Source organism: Pituophis catenifer, unplaced genomic scaffold (assembly GCF_029215685.1).
Source record: "Pituophis catenifer annectens isolate HBS135680 unplaced genomic scaffold, rPitCat1.0.hap2 SCAF_3, whole genome shotgun sequence".
Taxonomy (NCBI): Eukaryota; Metazoa; Chordata; class Lepidosauria; order Squamata; family Colubridae; genus Pituophis; species Pituophis catenifer.
In genome coordinates, this window is record NW_027256883.1 from 115,658,595 (window position 1) to 115,683,156 (window position 24,562).

Consider the following 24,562-nt stretch of genomic DNA (forward strand, 5'->3'; position numbering starts at 1 on the left):
TTTGAACTGGATCCAAAGTCAAAAAGCACTTAATGAATCAGAACTAAATTGGTTAATCTCTTAATGCTTTCATTCTGCTCAGGGTGTAATGCAAGGCACTGTTCCTTACCTTGGTACTTTCTTAACGGATTTGACAATGCTTGATACGGCTCTCCAGGATTATGTAGAGGTAGGTTTGTAACACTCACTCATACATACTGTAATAGTTTTGCCTTCAGCATGTATTTGTAAAGCATCATCTCACTAGGCACAGACCAACCATAGGACTGTAATTAGGAAATTGAACAATTGCTAACAATTATAAAACTGAGTTTACATTATTAGAATCCTCCCAATTTAAATCCCATGCCTTGAATTAAAACAAATTTAAGGGTATGTTTGCACAGGTTTGTTACCGTGGGTAAAACCAGATCTATATGTACAGGATAGCACATACCAGTGTTTGTTTTTTAGACTAACATTAGCAGAATTTTGTCCCAAATTCCACATTTTCTTTGGAATAAGTTATGTTTTGATTGTAATATACGGAAGCACAGACCTCTTGAACAGGGACTTTCTTGCGAAAGGAAGAGTAACCAACTATGTCTTGGTTCAACAGGAGACTTTCAGAAAAACACTTCAACAAATAAAGTGCATGGGTATTTAATTGTGTCTGAAATAATAATGAATTTTTTTCAAATGTGTTCATTAGGAGAATGATATAAAATGTTATTCAAACTATGAGCTGAAGAGACACACAAAAATGAAATTGGAAAGATGTTTCCATAAAATATTAAATAAGTATTGTGGAAGGAAGGAAAGAAGTCATCTGCCACATGAGGGATTTTTGTGTAATGTTTTATGTTTATAGTATCTCAAGACTTTATAAATTAGAAATAATGTTCTAATGCATTAGGTTAGAGCTGTAGTCAGGATCTGCCATTATGTTGGTATGTAAAAATTTTCTGTTGATAATTGTGAATATAGTACGTAAGTGATGGACTGATTGGTTTGATTATTAAGTGGGGTTTACTAAGAGTTATAACCAATAAATGACCCAAAAGGGTAAATACACAAACATTTGGAAACATTCAACTTATTTTTTTTGTTGTTGTTGAAAGAATTGGCCTGGTTCTGTTCAGTTTTTAATTCAATTCTAGATCTTAGCTGCAGCCTCTCCCAACCAGATACCCTTCAATATCATGTCCTGTTTTGTACCTCCTGGAGGGTGAAAATGTGTATATGGGTTATGATTGTTCCATAATGTTGGGATAAATTATATTGTTTTTAGTTACGCTTTTAGTTTTTAATTTCATTTCTGTTTGGGAGGTCAGACCATGAGCTTTGAATCAGATATAATTGACTAAGGAATTTTTGAAGACACCAAGTTACGGAAGGCTGTCTTAGTGCTTATCTACAAGCCCAGAATATAGTAGCTTAACCATTATCTTTCTTCAGAAACATTCACTTATGAATCAGTCCACCCGAATGCTGTGGTTATTCTTCCTTTGGAACTATCCCAAGAGTTTTATCGGGTACTTATGCTGCCAGCTTTGGGACAACAGTAGAACTTGTTGCTACTGTTCCAGGCTTTGAAAAAGCATAGCAGATCTTGCTTTATTCATGCCTTTAACTATGTCTTAGTGTTTGATTGTACTGGCTGATGGCACCACACAAGAACTTCCCCTTTATTTAATGAATTCAGTAAAAAAATGGCTCTATGCAAAGAAGTTCTGGATTCAGTTTTTATGACAGTCCCCAAAGGATTGCAGCAGGATTGCTGAATGCTCATTGCTTAGATTCTTTCATGGGGAAATACATGTACAAATTTATTATTATTACTGTACAAATAAATGTACACATGCATTTGTAAGAATCTGATGTTTCAATGACTAGAGACTTACACAGAACATTTTGGGAGGCCAAATAGATTGATCTTAATCACACATGTGGGCAGAATTTTTGTTGTTCCTGTAGCCTCATGATTCAAGATTCTTGCACTTCAGCAAGCTCTACATTGTGCATACATTTATAACTTGTGTAAATTGTGCCACATAAGAGACTACAAACCCAAAGCTAACTAATGTCTTCAAGTTAAATTTCTTCTCTGCAAAGTCCCAAATCATCTGTGGGAAGAGAAGGATACCCTGCAGCTGTAAAGAAAGCAGCTGGTTCAAGCTAATAGGGATGTACATCAGCATTAGCATAATTAAATCATTGTAAAGTGTGGAGAATATGTACATGTTTTCAAATTATTGAAGGAAGTTTGGCTGAGAGGCCATGATTGATTTGCACAGTGAGATTTAAAAGCATCTTCATGGAACCAGTCTTGAAAGTTTTGGCCTTTTGGAAAATTTGTTCCTTTGTAGCCATTTTTATTATCCCCATTAAAAATTCAGATTTTGTAACTTTGCAATCCATTTCTTTATTTTTTGCAGGGAGGGCTAATAAATTTTGAGAAGAGAAGGCGGGTAAGCTTGCATTTTGTTTCCACCATTCAGTCACAATTTAATGGTACACAGAAATCTGAGGATTTATTTATTGTTTTTAGAGAGAAACAGGAGACAATGTAACTACAGAGCTTAACATTTTCAACCAGAATTGTAAAGCAAGTTCCAGGAGAGACAGAATATTAAACGCAATTCCTCTCAAGTACAATTTGCCCAATTTATCCTTTTCTTCATCAGGTTGGCTGTATAATATGCCTCCACATAATACTGTATGTTAAGCACATCAACATAGATGTAGGAATGTTTCAAGATTACAACTTTTTGTAAGATTCTGCATAGCTTTTCCCCAGAATACTGTGCTGTTACCTGAAATCTCACAAAACGTTCACATTCTGTCTTGAAATCTCACAAAATCTTTAGCAAGAAATCCAAATCTTGCAAAAAAAAAAAGAAAGAAAGAAAAGAAAAGAAAAGAAAGAAAGAAAGAAAGAAAGAAAGAAAGAAAGAAAGAAAGAAAGAAATTACTCTTCCATGAGATTTCAGCCATTAATTTTTTTTAAAAAATGAAGATGGATAGATACCATCTAGGAAATTGCATGTTATCATCACCGTAATTATAATAGCCAATGTAAAGATATTTTCAATCAACCTATCTAGGATATATCATTCATTTAAAATACTGATTTTTGAAAAACAAACTCAGTGTATCATAAAAGTAGTATGGGCAGTCACATGGATTCAAGTTATTGTATTTTTAATAAAAGATCATTTTAAGATCAACACATTTTGAAGATTTTAGTAGTCAATGGAAAATGTCTCACAGTCAGAACATGTTTTTATTCTTGTGAAACCTCTCTAAAATGCAACAGGGCATTGCCTCGCCTCTGCTACATCATGCTGACCTACAGCAGATGAAGAGTAGTACAAGTTTTTAGGATTTATGTGGCTGGATGGGCATTGGGCACAATTTGTCCTGCAGTTCAAGAGACCAGTTATTGTTGTGCAGAGCTAATAAAGAGAAGAGGAGGCAAACAGAGTTTCTTTGCCTCTGGTAGGTAGAGATGAGGGCTCTTTTTGCATCAAGCAAGTACAGAGTTAAAACCAATGACTTCTACCCATGTTGAAGATCATTTCTCCGTCTCTTTAACACAAGTCTTAAGAGGGAGTTACAGGCTTGGTACACTTGCAGAAGTTTGCTGGGTCTCCTGTCGTGGTATGTGGGAAAGTTAGTTTAGAACCCTGAGTGCTCCACCGTTCACCCAAGTTTCCAGATCATCAAGCAAGGAACATTCTTTAGGTTCATCTGAAAGCATAGAGACTTTGCAGTGAGATTATTATACATGTAAAGGTGGAAAGATTTGAGACTACCCACTATGGAAGAATGAATGAAGATGATGGAACTTGCTGCTATGACCAAATTGACTTCTTTGATAAGAGAAAAGACATTATCTATGATTATTGTTGACTGGGAAGCCCTTATAGATTTTTTGTGTGTGCATAAAATAGGATTTATGGTTTGATGATTAGGAAAAAAGATTATAGAAAAAATAAGAGTCATGTGGTAACCACTGATTAAGAGGTAAATGTTGTAACTGTTATAAAAAAAATAACTGCTATAATAACTGCTGTAAAAAAAATCAGACACTATTTTTAAATATTTTTGTCATCTTTCTGCACTTTTGGCTTTGCTTTCTTTTTTCTTTCTTTTCTTTATTCTATATTAGTTTTGTTAGTTTTAAAATTTTAATCAAATTATTTTTTTTAAAAAAAGAATAGATGCTTAGTGCCATTCAGAATCAAATTATGTTATGCTTGTCAGTGAACTTGTCATGAGTTCTTCAACATCTCTAATTATCCCACATCCTTCTGCTCTTGACTGTGAGACAGTCTATATTGGGCTTCCTTTTTCCTTATTCAGATTGCCTCTCTTGTTCCATTATTATTTTTTTCAGGAATTTGAAGTAATTGCTCAGATTAAACTCCTACAGTCTTCCTGTAATAGCTACTGCATGACTTCAGACAAAAAATTCATCCAGTGGTTCCAGAAACAGCGGCAATTAACAGAGGAAGAAAGGTAAGATAAAATTTTGATTTGTAAGGCAGATTTTTTTTTGCATAATCCAGCTCTTTCCTTATCTCACTTATCATCTGAGATAAAAGAACAAAACCGTATTTTAAAATTGTTGTGGAATGCACAAGACATTCAATCAGCTTTGAAATGTATACTAGAAACACACATGCTGCTTTCACAGAGAGGGGTAAGTATGACCCTGTACTTATGTGCAATGCACACACATACACACACACACAAGGCAAAGCTCTGATCACTTGTTTGGGGCTGCCACCTTGATTTTTTTGGACCAGCCCTGGAGAAGTATAGAGCTCTTCATACCATTACGCAGTGAAGAATTCCAAGTACAGTCCTAGAGAGGTCTATGGAGATTCTCAGTCATCCAGGTCCTGGTTGTCCCAAAGGTGCTTTTTTTCAGGAGGCAACTGGACTTTCTGGTTTTTCTTTGAAGATGTTTTGCTTCTCATCCAAGAAGCTTTTTCAGTTCAGAGCTGAAGAAGCTTCTTGGATGAGAAGTGAAACGTCTTCAAAGAAAAACCAGAAAGTCCAGTTGCCTCTTGAAAAAAAGCACCTTTGGGACGGTCCTAGAGAGGCTAATCCTAATTTGGGTGATGCTATCTGGGAGCCTTGTAGCAATTTGTTATTATGAATTCAGTATACAAACATACTAGAAACAGTGGTTTGGGAACCAGGAAACCAATCACTTGCAAGATGGTATCCTTTGTACCCTGTAAGACGATATTCTTAAGTTTATCTTTCTCCTAAATGCTTTTTCCTCTGATCCAAGATCTGATAATTTCACCACCTAAAGCAATCTATCTTGATCTTTTTATCCCAGAGGAACCCTTGAAATAATTTTTAGGTCAAGAGAACCTCTACATAAAAATTATTTTGACAGCTTCTTTTTTTTTTTTTTTTTTGCAAAAAATGCAAACATGTCACAAGACAATGAACTTTTAGCCTACCCAACCCATGTTGGCTTGCAATATTTACCACAGCAGCAAAGTGGTTGGCCAACAATTGAGTCATGGCACATAATGATTCCCACCACCGCAAGTGCTAATATTGCATAGTGCATAATATTTTTAAAATGCTATTTTTTTTTCCAATCATGATCTCACACAGAACCCTAGTTGAGAAAGGCTGAGCTCAAGGTTTATTTTAAGCCTTCCAGACTCTTCAACATTCTTTTGTTAAAGCCGAAATGATCGATCAAGGTAGTATCTGTTAATAAATTCTGACTTTTGGCTTCTCTAAAAATAGCCAGCCAGCATTTACAGCAATATGCGGCTATATATAACACATGAAGTTGTCTTTTTATATCAACTTCCTTTTCCCGTGACATTTTGAGTTTCACTAAACAGGTGCAAAGCTTGTTTTTTTCCTCTCTTTCTCTGATGTTGCCATGGTTGAATTTTAATTGTGAGCCCAAAAGATTAGATTTCAGTATGCAGAGTAGCAATTGCATTTTATGGATTTTATTTACAGATCTAACTCATTACAGAAAAACCTGCCATGTACATGTCTATGTTTCTATGCACTGTTGGTTCTCCTCTCTTCTTTTTAGTGCATGTTTGGAATATAAGGGCAGGGATGCATTTTACTTGAACATTTATTTGTTCCCACTCAGTTCTGGTGCTCAGAATTTAATCTGCTCATGGAGTTAGAATACATTATATTAGAATATAGAATATATTGCATGTAACTTGAAAAGCATCCATCTTGGGTCATACAGAAATAGGATCCGGGGAAGAAGAATAAATCCAAGAAGTATCCAAGTTTCTATATAACACAAAATATATCTTCGAAAGGAGGAAAAAATTAACCCTGCAGTTACATGTAAAACTTATTGAATAACTGTTTCTCAGTCTTGGCAATTTTAATAAATGCTTGCCAGGGAATTCTGGGAGTTGAACATGTCTTCAAGCTGCCAGGGTTGAGAAAAACTGGAATAACTCAAACTAACATAGCTACTTAATTTGAAGTAATGTCTACATTAGATATAAAACCTTGTTCCAAAGTAAAAAGCAAAACAAAATACCAAGTTTTGGATTTAATTCAGTTATTTAATTTTATGGTAGCAGTATTTTATGCTGTTCTAATCTGAAGGCGATCTCTAATCTTCCAGCTATGCCCTTTCCTGTGAGGTTGAAGCAGCCATCGACACAACCACCACATCCCCCAAACCGCGGAAGAGCATGGTGAAACGACTGAGCCTGTGAGTTTGAATGGGGAGTGAAGCAGGAGTGAAATGCTACCAGTTCGCTCCAGTTCAGGCGAACCGATAGTGATAAAAACTACCGTAGTGATAAAAAAAGCTACCAGCTCCTACGAACCATTATTTCCGACAATCAGCTGTGCTGCGGGGTTTAGCTTTGCTAGAAAACAGGAAATCCTACTTTCTAACGAAGCTAAATCGCGCAGCACAGCTGATCCCTTCCCTTGCTGTTCTACTTACCTTCCCAAGCCTTCTTTTGGCATGCATTGTGCACATGCTTGCAGCGCATGTTTGGTGCACAGTGCACATGTACATGCATGCAGCACGCATCTGGCGCATACTGCGCATGCTCCACCAGTGAACTGGTAGCAAACCGGTTCAGATTTCACCACTGGAGTGAAGGTTTGGAGCCTGAAGAACTGAGGGTTGTTCTCTGGAGAGAACATCTGCTCTCCTGGTTCATGGGAAAACTCAGAAGTCATGTGCAAAACCACACTTATACCTGTGCAAATGAACTCCCGTGTTATTACTGCAAATCCTTGCTGAAAGGAAAGGTGTTTGGGAGCATAGACATTTCAAAAAGCTTCCTCCCTTGTTTTAGAGGCAGGTAAACAATTCATCCTATTTAAAATAGAAGATATCTCTCTAAGCCTCAGGAGGGCTTATAGTATTTACCTTATATCATGATACCCAACTGAAATTCATTTGCAAGTTACGCTGTTCTAATCAGCTTCATTCTTCCATATCCAAGGGAATTAATAGTATAACTTTAAGAGTCATTAACTGAAATAAACTGTTTTTCACAGATTTAAACAAAGAAAAATGAGTGTGAATAATCAAGCACTTTAATAGAGTCTCCCTCACCTGCAACAAAGCTTGAAAAGCTAAATAAATAATGCTTCCCTGACACACACTCTCCCTCCTTCCCTCCCTCTCTCTTTAAATGATTTTATTTAAAGGAATATATCCCAATATCATTTCACTGTCATGGTTAGATTTTTTAAAAAAGTTTTTTTATTTTTCTACAAACATATCATTGTGTGAACAGTGTGGGACCAGAGTGTCTTACATTTTAGTACAAATAAAACAATATTCTTCATATTTAATACAATTAACAATCTTATAAAATGTTAGTAATAATACACATTTTTGTTGAGTTATAATCTTTCCTTAATTATTCAATATTTCAATATATTATTTTATGTCAATCGCAGTATTCTTAATATCAGTCCTTTTACTACAAATAAAATACCAATAATCATATTTGTTGTGTCTAACAGACTTATATAATTCTAATAGTAATATACAGCTTTGTTATGAATTATAGTTTTTGTTTGATGAGTTATATAATTCTAATAATAATAATACACATGTTTTGTTGAATCTTTCATTGTTATCTTGTTCAATAATTCAATATGTTGATTTCATGCCAATCAAATTCTACATATCGTTCCTTTTACTACTGATAAATTGTTGATAATTATATTTGTTACATTTTAATTAACTCATATAGTTATACTAATAGTACACATATTTATACTAAATTTATAATCTTCAATCTTTTGCTTATTCAATATTTCTATGTTATTTTTATAGTTACCATATTATTCAAACATATTCAAAATTATCATCATTTAAGAATCTAGGTTCCCTTCTTATTATTAATTCACCTTAAAAATATATATTACATTAATCCCCCTTTCTCTAACTTCCAACCCTATTAACTTGTCTCACTATTACTTTTAAGAAGTATTCCCCTTTTTTATCCATCATCTCTCACCCATGTTAAAGTTTTAATTTACCATTTCTTAGCTTGTCTCCCTGGATCTTCTCTATCTGCTTCCATTGTTTGGCCAATCCTCTTAAATATTTCTTCCTTTTCTACCCATTGTCTAAGTTTCAAATTATCTACTCTTACCCCTGTTTCTCTCCCAAAAAAGTCTTCCTGCAGTTCCAGTTCCTATTTAACTTCCCTTAAAATACTCTCCCCTTGGTTTATTTCATCAATCATTCTTATTAATTTTTTTATCTCCTTTTTGTCATGTCTTCTTGCTTGTTGTTTTGTCTGTTCTATTTTTTCAGCTGCTCTTTCAGTTAACTCCTCCTCTTCCTGAGCGTCCTGGTTTCTCCTTGTCTTTTGTGCCATAATTTCCAGCTTTTCATCTATTCTCTGCATTTTATTCATAATCTTCTCATATCTTCTTGTCAAAGTGTCTTTAACATCCTGGATTAACGACTCAATTTCTTCCCAAATTCCACTCATTTTTTAATTTTTGTTTTGTTTTGTTTCTTTTTGTCCAACTGTCATGGTTAGATGTTGAAGCAAAATCCTTTTTTCTATTCCCATCCCACCCTACATTAACAATTAACAATCTGCCATCGCAATCTTCCTTGCAGGAATTTAAATCAAATGTTGCAAATGAAGAATAATTGACAGGAGCCTCAGTGCTATTTAGAATAATAAAGATAATCTATATTAGAAAATTGATATAAGGTGTATGTGGTTTTAATGAATTACTATAAATATAATATATAAATATATATATAAAAATAAGCATGGAAAGAACTCCAGCTGCAACTACCACCCATGTTTATTCATAATTCCCAAGGAAATTGATATAGCTGTATAGCTTTCATCAACCAAGGCTGCAATAATGTATTGACTCCCCTGAACAAAATTAGATACTCACCCACCTGATTTTTATTTTCTCAAGATCTCAAGAATACAGAACAGGCATGCACTCCTTATGACCCATTAAGACTCCCACTTTCTTTCAAGAGCACAGTAAAACTCCAACATTTTCTACCTGTTGGGAACTATATATAAAGAAGTGGGTTGCCTAGCACTGTGATAAGCCTCAGGCAGAGAGCATCTTTCCTGGATGTGCAATAAGTTGACTGGTTGGATACACACCTTCAATTCACATCTCTTACAACTGTTCCCTGAGTTTCATATCTCTTGCCTGTCTCCTCTGAAATTATCAAGAATGTGGTTACAAGGAATAACATTGCAGGATTGTGCACTTTAGATCTAGTTGTCTTGCTTTCTGTGTATTGCCTCTACTCTTCACCAACATTTTGCCCTCTTTCATTTGTTGTGTTGAGACAGTTTATTTCTGGGACCTGATGTGATTGCTAATAGCACGCCTACCAAAGAGCAGCCCAAGTCCGTACCAAGTGGGAGCTCCGGGGAAAGCATGGATTCGGTCAGCGTATCATCCTGCGAGTCAAACCATTCTGAATTGGAAGACATCTGCATCACTCCTACAGATACCCCTGATGAGGCCCAAAAGAAAGTATGAGCCAGAAAGACCATTCTTCATTTCCAGGAGGAGATATTGGGATTAGAGCAGGGATTTTAAAGTCATCACACCTCCTTTTAGTGTAATCTCAATGGAGACAGCTCCCTTAAAAATTCAAAGGCCAAAATGAAACCAATATAATGAAACTTTGGGAAAGGTGGATTTATTGTAATAACATACAACTAAAAGGTTCTTCACACCTTCCATGCACTCTCTCTGCCTCTCTCCAAGGGGAGGGGGTACATCTCCAGTTTGAAAAATCATGGATTAGAGTCTACCTGAAAACTTTGGCTGTGATGCAGAAACTTTTCTACCCAACTTTCTTCCTGGTGTAAACATGGGATATTCGTCTGAAACATATTTCCAATTAAGTCTTGGGTATTTATGAGAAGGGGATTCAGATCCTCGTGGGAAGTGAATGGAGCATCCCACACTGCACTAGCAATCACACCCAGTGGGTTGACAGCCTTATTAGAGGGTTTTCATTTGCTGCAGCAGGAGAAAGCCAGATTCTGGTACAATGAACGTGCTCAACGACTTTGTCAGCTGATTTACAGGGGCCCCAGTTTACCCTCAATATGAATCTGAAATCATTTTGTCTCCATCCATCTCATCTGTCTATAGGATCAAAGTGAGCAATCTGTGAACCTCCAGATATTGCTGAATTGTAATATACAGTATCTCTCACCATTAGGAATGTATTTTAGCCGGTCAAAAGTTTCTGCACCCCTGGATCAAGTTATCAGTTTCCTGAGACAAGAACAACAAAGGAGTCCTTGGTACTCTCACAGTTTGGTTGGTTGGTTGTCCAACTAGATAACATCATACCTACTAGTGAGTGAGTGTGTGTGTGTGTGTGTGTGTGTGTGTGTGTGTGTGTGTGTGTGTGTTGCTGTCTGTTTATATATAGTAGCTAGCCCAGCCAGTATTCCTAGGAATATGTGGTTTTCTCCATGGTAGTTCCTTGAGTAGGGCATTGTTTTCTGCTAGATTGTTTGTCAGGTGTTAATCCTTGTTTATCTGGGTGTTGATTGCTGGAGAGGATGTGTCCTGGTCTTTTTGTTTCCTTCTTAGCCTTTTCATTGTCTCTTTTGAATGCTGTGTAAATGTAATTTATCTCTACATGTCTATTAATGGTTGATTGATGTCTACAAACAAACGACTAAGCTCAGAGAGCATCAAGGACTCCACAGTTCAACTCTGAGATTTATATATGTTCTTTGACTGAAGCAAAAGGAACAAAAAAGTGATCTTGGAAGAAAAGTAATGTTTCTGTGTTGAATATAACCCGTAAAACTTTATAAAAGGCCCTCCTACTCTACAGGGGAGAGAACTTCAGGTTTAAAAAAACAAAAACAAAAGGAAAGATTTTCTGAGATTGTAACTATAGCTGTAGCTGTAGAATGAACTAACAAAAAAAATGGTAGATTCTGCCATCTGCTGGTCAGTTCTAAATTCAGGAAATACAATTTGTTTGAAGCATCTTATGTTATATATACTTCTTTTCTCTCAGAGTATTTAGTACAAGTATGCAAAGAAATAAAAAGCTCATAAGAGCAAGTCTGTCTTAACTTGGACTATTGTTCAGTTTTGCCAGTGGTGCAATTCAATATAAGTTCCTTCACTGGAACTTATGTTAAATATATGTGTATCAGATTGCTACATCCAAAAGAGCTGAAAATTCTAATTATATCTACAAAGGATTGGCAGGATAACAATTTATAGTGGAGGCAAAGTTGTACTGACCAAAATATTGGAACTTTTTTATCTCCAGGTGATGCTGTGAAAATAACCTTAAATTTTAACTATCAGCTTTGGATGGTAGCTAGTGGTGGGGTTGTTTTTCTTTCTTTTTTTAAAAAAATCCTCAGTTTAGAAACTACTGTAAATCAAATAGATATTTTGATTTGTCTTTTATGACTTCACTCCTTAGCTCACAGAGTCCTCCTCCTCTTGTTCCTCCATCCACTCCATGGACACGTCTTCATCAGGAGTATCATCCTTCACCAATGTCCTTGTGTCTCCTCCTTCTCTGGCCAGCAATCCCAGAATCCACAAACGCTCCATCTCTGTCACCTCCATTACCTCAACAGTCTCCTCTCCTGTTTACAACCAACAGAACGAAGACACCTGTATCATCCGTATCAGTGTTGAAGACAATAATGGCAACATGTATAAGAGCATTATGGTATGTCATGAGAACTGTGGTTATTTATAAGGGGCTGTATCACCGAGATACCACAATTTGAGAGATGATCTCAAATCCCGAATCATTCATGCAAAAATTCACAAATTCACTTCCTATTATCTCCCTCAGAGGACTCCTGTCAAAAATCCTGAAGCTCTTCTACCAATCACTGTAACAATTTCTGACATGCTGAATAACTTTGCTTTTTTTAACATGCATTTCTTCCAGGGCTTTTCAGAGCAAATTGTAGGGCATTTTAAAATGTAGTTTTTCTACCTTTTTGGTCCATTGCTTAAGCATACAATAGCAAGTACCTAAAAAGAAAAGATATTTTGTGTAAGACTTGTTGGAAAGATGATTTGTGTTAAGACTTGTTGGAAGAGATGACAGTTTTTTAAAATCCAACAACCAATCAACTCTAGATAATCTACTACATGGAACTCGCTATAGTCAAAAGTCAGATACTGAGAAATACAGAACCGGAAATAGCTAATTTAGTTTTTTTTCCTATAGTCTGATCTCTTTATTAGCTACACTATCTGAGAATTCTGGGAATTATTATTTATTCAATTTATATCCCGCCCTTCTCCAAGTGGACTCAGGGCGGTGCACAGCCAGAATTAAAACACATATCAATACAAAATTTAAAATTATTAAAAGAATTAAATAACTGTGGCCCCAAAATTTAAAACATTAAAAACTAAAACCCATTTGACAATTTAAAAAGCTAAAAAGACTAATTATAATCTCAACATATCTGAAGAACATCAGATTCTTGTAAATTGATCTTGTTGGATATTAACAGAGTTGGAAGGGACCTTGTAGGTCATCTATTCCAACCAATTAGTTACATAACTCTCTACGTTTTATGTATCTGTGTGTGTACAAGCTATGTATTACATGACAAAAATGGCAAAACATATCAGTTAAAAGAAAAAATAGTATTTCCCATTACTGCACCATCAATTTTTGTACCACTTCTTGCAAGATGATTGTACTAGCTATCTAAATCACCATTCTGCAGATTTATGTGTATGCCTAGAAATAATTTGCACTGAATTAGCACAAGGAGATGGGAAGACAAAGAACTCTTGTATGCTACATTGATTTACAGTTTCTGATCTGCCTTCTTTCAAGCAAGGTTTTGACTTATATAGAATCGATATTGAATCAAGAACATATACTGTAGGAGCTACTGGAATTCCTCCTTTTAAAATATTTGTCTCTATAGGGAATTTGTTTTTAATATCAAATCTCTCTAAACAATAATGTGAGCATTCTAATTAGGGGCTGTTGATCAAAATACAGTCATCGCTCTTGGTTGTAAAAGCAATATAGCAGTGCTTTTGTATTTCCCTTTTTTGTTGCAATCTCCACTGGTTTGTGCAAATAGTTTTACTACTGGTGCAGTCATATACAAAGACAATCCAAAGTGTAAGATGGGATCTCTCTTTCTTTTTGACTGAGTGGAGGTGCTGATCGATTTTTTTTGGGGGGGGATAACACATAATTGCATTTCTTTTTATCAAGCTGTTTGAACCAACACATTTCCCAGCAGATTGAATCAGATTGTTTGTAGCTAATTTAAGAAAGAGATTTCTCCAGTGTGTGTAAAAGACAGCTTCCCCTCAGTGCATCAATACAAATTTCTCAGGATACAAAGCCACATATTGATTAAACGTATTGTACTTCACATCCCTAGAAAAGTACATAAATAAGCCAAATAATTTAAACATTTAATTAAAACTAGTTAATTGTTGCTGCCAGAGTAACAAAGCTAAGCTTTCCCCAGATTTTAGATGTGTTATTCTTTCTTTTTTTCCTGGTTTAAAATTGGAGGCATATATTTTTCCCAGGACAAGGACCAGACGAACTTCTTCCCTCCATCTGTTGTCCCCTTTCATGCAGTGGAAACCCCTAAGTAATGCGTTTGGGAGATCCTGAAATTCTTCCCTCCTTTCCCCTGTTCAATATCAGGGCCATAATAATAAGTGTGATGTTAAAGAGCCCTAACAGGGAGCAATAAATGACTTAGTTTTTCCACAGCTACTTCGGTTCTTCTCCCATCTACTGTAAATGCTAACTCAAGGGAGAGAAAAAACTCCTTTCATGAATAACATTAGCTGCAAAAATAACTGTTTCTCTCAGTCAACTGTTTATTATTCTTCTTCTTGTGTCATGTCCGTCATCGGACGCTGGCAATCATGTTGGTAATCCTATTTTTGTCAACAGCTGTATGAAAAAGTGCTGCTGAGTTTTGTCCAAACCAGTTCCTTAGGTTTTGAAGCCATGATGTTCTTCTTCTGCCTGGGCCTCGTTTGCCTTCAGTTTTTCCCTGGAGGATTAAGTGAAGGATGCCGTATTTTTCTGGGTGTCGCAACACATGTCCAAAATACTCTAATTTTCGCTTTTTAATGGCTTTGATTATTTCCTTTGCTTTCCCAGGTGGCTTATCACCTCCTCATTTGTGATTTTGTTAACCCAGTTTATATGTAACAGCCATCTGTAAATCCACATTTCAAATGCTTCTAGTTTCTTCAAGTGGTTTTCTGTCAGAGATCAATTCTACTCCATAGAGCAGGATAGAAAAGATGTAATATCTGACAAGCCTGATTTTCAGTCTTAGGCTTATGTAGCAACTGTTTATGTAGCATTCTTATTTGACGAATCCATTCAATTGATATTTCTTTCCAAAAAAAGACAGCTCGGGGCACTAAGATTTAGGCAATCAAAACATAAAGCCTGCCTGGAATCCAGATGTGGAAGGCCTCATTGCAATCTGTTCTTTCTTTCCAGTTAACTAGCCAAGACAAGACTCCTGCTGTCATCCAGCGAGCGATGTTGAAACACAACCTGGAATCAGATCCTGCTGAGGATTATGAACTCGTGCAGGTCATTTCTGAGGACAAAGGTAAGAAAAACAAGACTTGTGTTTGCTGCTTAGGAAACCAGTTTTTTCCCCCTGAAGACAAAGGGCTCAAGCCATGTCTCTTGGGTGTTTTAATTTGCAAGTGTAGCTGAAATTAATCCATTCTATCAGATCTGAACTTTAATATCTTAAAAGAAATAGGCAGTTGTGGGAGAGGGTTGCATTTTTAAAACACAGAGTGAGATCAAGGGCCCATAAGAATGCCCCACCTGTACAGGTAGACCTCACCTTACAACCACAATTGTGTCCAAAATTTATGTTGCTAAGTGAGACATTTAAGTGAGTTTTGCTCCTTTCTTGCCACAGTTGTTAAGTGAATCTGGCTTCCCATTAACTTTGCTTGTCAGAAGGTTTCCAAGAGTGATCACATGACCCCAGGACACTGCAACCGTCATAAATATGAACTAGTTGTATCTGAATGTTTATCACATGAGCATGGGGATACAGCAACGGTTGTAAGTGTGAAAAATAGTCATTAATCACTTTTTTTCAGTGCTGTTGTAAGTTTGAACAATCATTAAATGAATTGTAAGTTGAGGACTACTTGTATTAACAACTCTTAGTCCCGTCCATCTTGGAACCCTCCATCTTTCGCAATTTTACAATCTGTTTTTATATTTTAATCTTAAATTATTCAGTTTCTAATTTTTTTATACACACACACATACGGTTCAGTACTGGGGCCCAGTAACATATTGGACTCTGTACTGGTGGACCACAGGACTAAGGTTGTTTAGAATCACATTTTTCATTCTTTCAGTTATCTTTGATGTATCCAGCTTTCTTCAACATTCATTCTCAATCAAGAATGACAGTCTGTCACATAGTCATCATTGTGACAAATGGCTTAGCAGACAGTTTCTTACAAGTGTTTAGGTTTACTAAATACCATTGCAGCTTCAGTCACAAACCACCCCTTCTATCCCTAATTGGAAAAAAGCCACTAGTAACTTTGGGCCAACATTGAAGAATAGCTGAGCCATTTATGCTGGAAATTGTGCACCAGTTTTGCTTACAACTGTGTAATAGTATTTTTTTTAAATTATCTTTTAACTTTACCTTTTTGAAATGAACCAGGTGACTGGCACTGTCCATATTAAAATAATGAAGGACTTTATCAGCATTCTTGAGCTCAGTAAAATGGAGTGTAACTCGAGAGACCAAGCTAATATGAGAACTGCAGTCAATTGCCAGCCCCATCTCATGATCAAGGTGTGCACTGTGTTTTAGTTAGTAACAGTCAGTGCACTGCCCTGTGGTTCAATGGGGCCCTTTGGTTTGTACAAAAAACTTGAGAGAAGTCAAGGTAATATCCTGTGTAAATTGTGTTTCATTTTGCCTTGATAACTATGATGTGATAATTATCTTCTCTTCTCAGACCCCCTACATTTCCATTATTATCTCTTTGAAAAAGAAAGGAAATCTTTGGAGCTGTGTTGCTTTGCTTCCTGCTGTTTCCTTAGCTTTTGCTTCCGTGCACCCCTGTAAATTTTGGCTTATTAGTATTGCTAATTGGAGTCATTATTTCCAACTTGGCCTAGGTGGCTTTTCTCAGTCCCCATTTTTCTTTTTAATTCATCGGAACAGTAGGTTTATTCAAATCTCGGAAATTAGGTGAAAAAGGTGCCAGCATGTGCTAATCTGCAGTCATATTCAGTCAACCATGCTTTATGGCTTTTAGCTGAGTGTATCCCAGCCAATTTAGTCAATAAATCATAGTTAAACAAATCATGGCTTAGTTTAACAAGGGAACCCTGGCATTCGGTCATTTTTGTTGAGTGCAGCTAAAATGACTGAAAAAACACAAAGAAAATGTCTCTGGTGACATCACCATGCTGCTGCATAGCATAACCTTTGAAGGCCACTGTAATGATGATGGTGAAGCTGTGAAGCCAGCAACCACAAAAAATGTTGACAACTCTGGCCTAGAGAATGATGGAAGGGAGGTGAATTACAAGATGAGCTTCTGTTCCCTGGTGGCTTTTTTCAGTTTTGTAATAAAATAAGTGGGGTGAATGTTTAGGAAGAGCAGAAGCTCACCCCACAGAAATGTATCACCAGGTCCACTCCAGTGTATCACTAGCTCCATAAGCAGAAGTCTTTAGATAGATTAATTTTAGAGCCAATGCATAAAGGTCCTTTCCAAAGTGTGTTGATGAAAGCAAACCCTCCCCCAAATACACATTAAAGCATAAGTCAAGTTGCAGTCTTGGTGAGGCTGTATCAAAGGACTTCTGGGACTAAGTGCAATGTGTATGCACATAAAAGAAGTATGGCTCAAGTGGACCTTCTCCTACAGGCAGATGGAGGAGCCCACAAAACAGCTACAGTATGCCAAACATTCAGAAGATGTGGCTGTTTCAGTGCTTGGAGGGCACTTGTGGGCTGGGGTGCTTTGCTCATTTGCATATTTTGGAGCATATGGTAGAAAATTTTGGACAGCTCTATTGGTTTTCCCTCCTTCAAAGAATAAGGAAACCTCCTCTGAAGAGCTGCATCCTTAATGGTTGCCCAAACTATCTTGATAACATGAATATGTAGAAGTATGTAGAAGTATGTAGGTAGAAGGAGCCTGTCCACCATTTGTCACAATTTTTTTCTGCTCTTTCCAGAACTGGTCATCCCAGATAGCGCAAACGTCTTTTATGCCATGAACAGCCAGGTGAACTTTGACTTTGTCCTGCGGAAGAAAATCTCCCTAGACGGGCAAGTGAAACTGAGAAACCGTTCCAGCTTGACTCTTCCCAGGACCAACAGGAGAGGCTGCTGGAGCAACAGAAACAGCAAAATTACCCTTTGAGGGTGGATCAGCCCAACACCGAAGAGGTGGGCTTGAAGGACCATTGCAGAGACTACCTACGTGGAGATGAACGTGTCAGTATTCAGCTTTGGAGAGTACAAAGCTAACACTTGCTATAAATAAGCACACATTTAGTTAGTTACAGAGAACAGACAAACAGGTCCTGAATGGATTTGTACCCCGTAGGCACTTTTTCCCCCTCCCTTTTACACCCATTCCATGAATTCAAAGCCACTTTCTATCGGGAAGACAAAGAATATGCTCCAGCTGATGCTCCAGCCTTATCACAGACTCTTCGCCTCTTCTCAGTTTTGACAGTATTAATTTGGAGTGTTTTAGATGCGCTTTTATAAATGGAAGAAGGCGTTTTAATCACTTGTGTTCTTACCAGAGGCGAAAGAGCATCAGACTAACCAGTGGCTAATGACAGTGCCGGGAGAGGACTGGTAGAGTCGGGCTGCTTTGGTAGAGGCAGCCCAGCTTCTGAAACAAGGGGAATTAGCCTTGTCTTAAAATTCTCTCCCTGCCGTTTGTTTTTAAGTCATCCCAGCTTCCAGTCCTTTTAGGCATGCTGGAAGAATTCATTTCCTGCTCCGGGAGTCAGCTATTCACCCATGACTATATGAATGCACACCACTTGCTCTTAATGCCACTATGTTGTTTTCTTTATGCTTTGCTATTTTTTTTTTAAATTGGGTGAATGTACGTATGCAGGTATGTGTGTGTTTGTGTGTATATATATAAATATATAAATATATAAAAAGTCAAAATACATTTCCTTGGAGTGTGCAGTTTTACTCCCCTTTCAGCTGTGGAGCTGTTTTCCTGTATTCAGCCATATTGGCATTCTAGTAAACTATAACAGTTATGTTTTATACCATACTCAGTCTGAGAAACAAAGCAAAACAAAAAAAATAAATAAAATAAACCTGCTTAATACCCATTGTTTGAAAAGAGCCCAGATATTTTTTGTGGTTAAAAAATTAAAGAATCCCTCTCCCTTTTTTTTTTTTTTTTTTTTTTTTTAGAATTCAGCCATTAATTTGTATATATATATATATATATATATATACTGCTTTAGTTACTGTACCTCTTTGCCTCACAAGCCTGGTTGGTTGGAATGAGGAACGAGGTATTGATTTTTTGAAGGGTCAAGTTTTCAGTGATGATATTAATCCTTCAGAGCTCGCACAACAGTAGTACAATCAGAGAAATGTTGAAATGAAAGTAATAATGTTGGTACCGATTATAAATATTTCAAACATGGGTGGTAAGGAAGCTTCTTCCTCATAGCTTTTTTCTGATTATCAGCTTTAGTGACCAACAGGGACATCCCACCATCTTCCCACCTCCGCCTTGCAGTCTGCTGCTATATCAGCTGTTTCCTTTTGAAGGCCAGTTAGCATTCCTCACATGCATACAATCCCTTCTGTAGGTCTCTTGTAAAGACCAAACAGAGCTACAACTTTCACCCAATTACCGTAAAGCAGACTAAATTGTACTAAATTCAATAGTATTCACTTGTTTGTAACAATATTTATGACTGTAAATTTACATGGAAGGTTTTTTTCCACTTAATTTGCAACCTCAACATGAACGTATTAACCAGGTTTAATTGGGTTCACTAAAAATCTATCATACTCCAATTCAGAGTTCTTTCCGTCCTTCAAAGAATACTACTGTAAAGAAAGTAATGCATAATCACACTCAGGGCAGTTTGTAGGTTATTAGTTGCACCATCATAGAAAAAGTAGAGAATTGGCACTATAAGTAACACCTACTAAATACTTCAACAAAGCATGTTTTTCAAGCTTTGTCCATGTAGGAAAGGAAATGGGTGGTTGAAGCACAATAACATCTAGAAGCCAGAGAGTCAGTAGTCAGAAATGAACCAGCAAAATAGTTTTGCTTTTCTTTGAAGAAGAATGGGATGAGTCTCCTTCAGTTCCCATTGATATGTTTGTATGTGTGCACATGTGTGCATATATTTACACTGGGATGAGGTCGAGGTTATGTGGGTAGAATTAAGATTGCTGCATAGCAAAATGAGATATATGAAGCCTTTTTGTTGAAAATGGTTCACCAATTTCGGCTTTGTAAAGCTAATTTTGCTATAACTATTTAGGAGCTTAACCCCAGTCCAATTTTAAATGAACACTTATCAGATTGTGATATATTTGCACTATGTAAAATCTTCAATTTCAAATGCTTTATATGTTGAGCCACTTACTTAAGTTCTCCGTATTATTGTCTACAAGAGATTGTGAGTGTGTCAGTATACTGCATATGTATCTCACTCTTTGTTAGTCAGATGCAGGCAGCAATAGGTTACTTTGCAAGGTAGTCTCTAGATTAGGGACCCTAGCCTGCATGTAAGAGCATGAGTTTGTTTGAGCTCTGAGTTTCTGGTATACCAATGAAAGAATATAAAACTAACTGGTCCTGAAGTTGCATAAGGAGGGACTGTTACTTGCGGCGTGCATGGTATAGCTAAGCTGACTTTTCTAGTGTACACCTTCTCTGTCTTAATTAACCAACACCGTGATAAGCAAAAAGTGTAATACATGTAGGCCTTTTTGATGTTGGTTATGGCAAATAGAAGATTGAAATAAAAATGTGTAGGTGGGAAGAACATGAATTAATAAGTGAAAGAAATATAAGTATGTTGGGCATTTGTGAAACTAGGAATGGGGAAGATGTCATTGTTTGTAACAGAGGTACTATAGTCAGATTTTTTTGGGTAATGCTGAAGAATCCATGCAGGGAAGGAAAAGAGCTAAAACATATGACAGAAAGTATGAATTGGTGTCATATGTTACATTGTGGGTACAGATGAAAATAAGAACCCATACACTAGGAATAGTTGAATGTTCAGTGTACAATGGTAGCAAAAGAACCAGTGATGGGTTTTGCAGTCCATGGGCAAGGAAAGAAAGAAAGAGAAAGAGAAAGAGAAAGAAAGAAGGAGAGAAAGAGAAGAAAGAAAGAAAGAAAGAAAGAAAGAAAGAAAGAAAGAAAGAGAAAGAAAGAAAGAGAAAGAAAGAAAAATAAAGACAAAGATAACACAATGGCTGAAAAGCAGACATAAGAGGATGTGGAACCTGCTCAGAAAAGAGTGAAAACAATTTTGTTTGTTACACAAAAGTGTTTGGAAACTAATGGGAAGAATGAAAAATAATGCTTGATGGACTAATAAAATGAAAAGGGCTGGGAATGAGAAAAATGCTGTGAAATATTGAGAAAAAGATACATTACAGATGTTCCTCAATTGATGATCACTCATTTTGTGACTGCTCAAACCTGCAACAATACTGGACAAGTGGTACTTTTAATTGGTCCTCAGACTCTGTCATACAATCCCTGGCTAGTACTCAATTCACAGTTATGACAACACGGAGTCCCACAGTTATGTCACCATTTGTGAGTTTCTTTGCTGGCTTCTAACAATAATGTCAATGGGGAAGCTAGGAGGTGGCAAATGGCAACCATATAATACCCTTGCTTAATGACCCCGGGTGATTCGCTTAATGACAGCCCCCAAGACTGCTGGAGTTGTTACCGAGTGGTGCAATTCCAGTCCCAATTGCCATCATTAACTGAGGACTATCTGTATAAAGATAGATAAAAAAGTGTAACTAAGAGAGTAAAGGAACACTAAGATTAAAAATATAGCACAATTCAGATGGAAATTAAAACCTTGTTTGAAATGGCTGAAATGAGCTAAATAAAGAGCTTCAAGGAGAGTGAATGGAATTAAAATTGTGATGTCATGACTTGGTATGGAACTGAATGGAGGGAATGCCAAGAGTAATAGAGATTTGTATGGGAATTCCTGTATATCAAAGGGTGAAATTTAAATGGATGTGAAAATTATTAGCATGTAGGAAAAGGGACAAAAAGTTAAATTAAATGTTGTGAGAACATTGAATAATAAGGTTTGAAAGTGTATTAATATAATTGGCGAAATATTAAAATACGCATGTGATCTTTTTAGTAGGAGTGTGTAATTTTGGCAGCATATTTGGGAAGACTGCATTTGTGCCTGTTGGTTGGAAGAATGTGATTGCTTTCCTATACAGAACTAGCAAAGAATGCAAAACACACAGCAGGATTAATCTGTTAAATGTTGTTAGGAAGGCGGACTGACAGCAGTCTGACTGAAGAGCAGCAGAAGGTGACAGTGAGGAAAAATTAGGGAGCCCCATGTGGCTATAGATTGGGCAGTGGTGAATATGCAGATCACATTTTTATGGAGTCCTTAGTGCTCTCTGAGTTTGATTCAAGGTCTTCAGCATTTCACGGAGAAATGTGTAACAGCAATATGTGAAGATGTAATGCTAGCTAGTGTTTCATCATGAGCAGGGAGTATTACCAGTATTACAAGGTGTTATCACGTTGGTGATAGAATATTTATAAGGGATGTTTGAAGTGATGGAAGGTGTGTGTTGATTTGAGACCTAAACATATATCCAATTTCATATTCAGTTACTGTCACATTATTGGGTGAAAAACTTTATGATGATGCAACAAGGAGCATGAAGCTAAACACTAATCTGACAACAAAGTACAGGGAAAATGAAGTTAATAATTGCAAGTTTTGTATAAATGGTGAAAAATCTGCATTGAGTAAATGAGTTTGTTTACCTTGGTAGAAAGTTTTCTACAGAGAGGGAAATGGATGGGAAAATGTTAGGAAGTGCAAATGTTGGTAGTAAAGAAGATGGTGGGTGATTTTGTAAAGAATGAAAGAAAGAAAAATAGCTATGATTTTTTTTCCCTCTGGGAATTGGAGAGGTCAAGAGAAAAAGTAAGTTGAATGCAAGGGGAAGCTTTACAGTACCAATGCAGATAGGGTCAAGAATGAATGTTAATCAAATATAAAATGAATGTAAGATTGAATGACCAGTATGAAACGTGTTTTGAGGCTTTGTCATGTACAGAATATGAATGAAGATCAAATTGCAAAACAAGTATGTGAAGGATAAATGACTCAAGGAAAGGGAAAGATCAAAAATGTTGTAGTTGGATCAAGCTGATGAGCTTAAAAGAGAGAAGTTAAGTTTAAAGATCATTGGGTTCTTCGGTTCCATTTCATTGATGGGCTACATAACTTCTTCAGAGATGACAAGCTCAGGGAAACCCTGGTACCCAGTTCAACCCTGAGCTACATATATATTTTTCACTGTTGGGAACAAAAGCTTTGACAACAAAAGTCAATGTGTAAAGCAAGGCACATGAATAGGGGGGAAGCAGGAATGGTTTCTGAAGATAGAAGGATACTGTGAGATATAGTGGTGGTAGGGAATCTATTTTTATCTAGTTCTTTTTCTTATTCCATACATTTTACTTATTTGTCTATTTCTGACTTGTTTTGTGTTTGGCATAAGGTTGCTCACTCTGGGATAGAAGAATTTGGTATGTATGTATGTATGTATGTATGTATGTATGTATGTATGTATACAAATATTTATTAACAGTAAGCTTTAAAAGTATCCAGACCCTGAATGAATATTCAGAAAACCAAAACCCATTCTCTAGGTTTTCTGGTGAAAAATAAGCAATACACATAAGAGTTAAGTGGGTAAGTATATGCACATATTCACACTTTGTATTTATCTGTAGAATTAGCTAGATTTTTTATATTGTTATGCTTGTGCTGACCATTTTTTCTAAACAAAGACAAGAATGATTAACAATTGTTGTATAAAATAGTCTTTTATCCCTATGATTTAACCTATTCATTGAATCTTTATTAAAAGATTTATTTTTTAAAAAACCTATCATTATAAAAATAAAACATTCAATTCACTTTCACTATCTAAACTTTGTATATAGAATTTTAGATCTAACACAGATTAGAACAATAATCACCTCATCAATTCCAGTGTTTCAAGAATTACTTTACCTCTTGATTTGGTAGGGCTTTGAATAATGAATGCAGCTGGGTTGTGAATACTAAATACTGTACTACAGAATTATAAGCTTCCAAGCCTATGTGGGGAGTATAAAATAGGATCCATCACAGCTTACAAAGCCTTTTTAGCTTCTGGTTGCTAGGATAGGAGGAATGTTTGATACCAGACTCTCTTTCTCAATTTATTCTCTCCTTCCCAATTCCAATTAGTATGAGAGAAAAGTTAGATACATAAGCCCCAGTCCACTTTAGAGGATTAATCCATTTCTGGAATTTATTTAATGGATGAAAGATCTTGGGACCATGTGATCCGAGGCAGCCTTTGTTCCCCGCACCTCCCAACATTTTCACACATCCCTACTGCTGGCATTAGATTTCTGCCCACATGATTATCCACATGTGTTGAGGTCTCCCAAATATGCTGAAACTCACTCAGGGAATTTTTATCCAGTCTCTGGACAAGCTCGCTAGGAACTGCAGTTACAATAGATCTAGAAAGCTGAAGCAGATTTATAGCTGTTTGCCATAATAAGCATATATAACTTTACTTCTGATTTATGAGAGGATTTTGAGTTGGTTCAAATCACCGCTCCCAACAAATTTTCATAGTATCACACAGGTGGCTTAAAAAAAACGCCCTCCATTATTTCAATGATTTTTGCTAGCGTAGCAATCTTCTGTACCTGTCCATCACCCTTTCTTTTAAGAAAC

At 36.4% G+C, this 24,562-nt stretch overlaps 1 protein-coding gene across 1 annotated transcript in view; it reads left to right on the forward strand.

The window, feature by feature from the left end:
• Nucleotides 1-18,628, forward strand: part of RGL1 (ral guanine nucleotide dissociation stimulator like 1) — a 106,137-nt gene extending 87,509 nt beyond the window's left edge. Inside the window, exons 11-18 of the mRNA XM_070939279.1 lie at nt 83-169; nt 2,418-2,450; nt 4,382-4,503; nt 6,629-6,718; nt 9,828-10,014; nt 11,954-12,208; nt 15,005-15,119; nt 17,750-18,628. Of these exons, the coding sequence (XP_070795380.1) occupies nt 83-169; nt 2,418-2,450; nt 4,382-4,503; nt 6,629-6,718; nt 9,828-10,014; nt 11,954-12,208; nt 15,005-15,119; nt 17,750-17,937 (1,077 nt within the window). The 3' untranslated portion in view covers nt 17,938-18,628. The remainder of the gene's footprint in view (nt 1-82; nt 170-2,417; nt 2,451-4,381; nt 4,504-6,628; nt 6,719-9,827; nt 10,015-11,953; nt 12,209-15,004; nt 15,120-17,749) is intronic.
• Nucleotides 18,629-24,562: the final 5,934 nt, after the last annotated feature.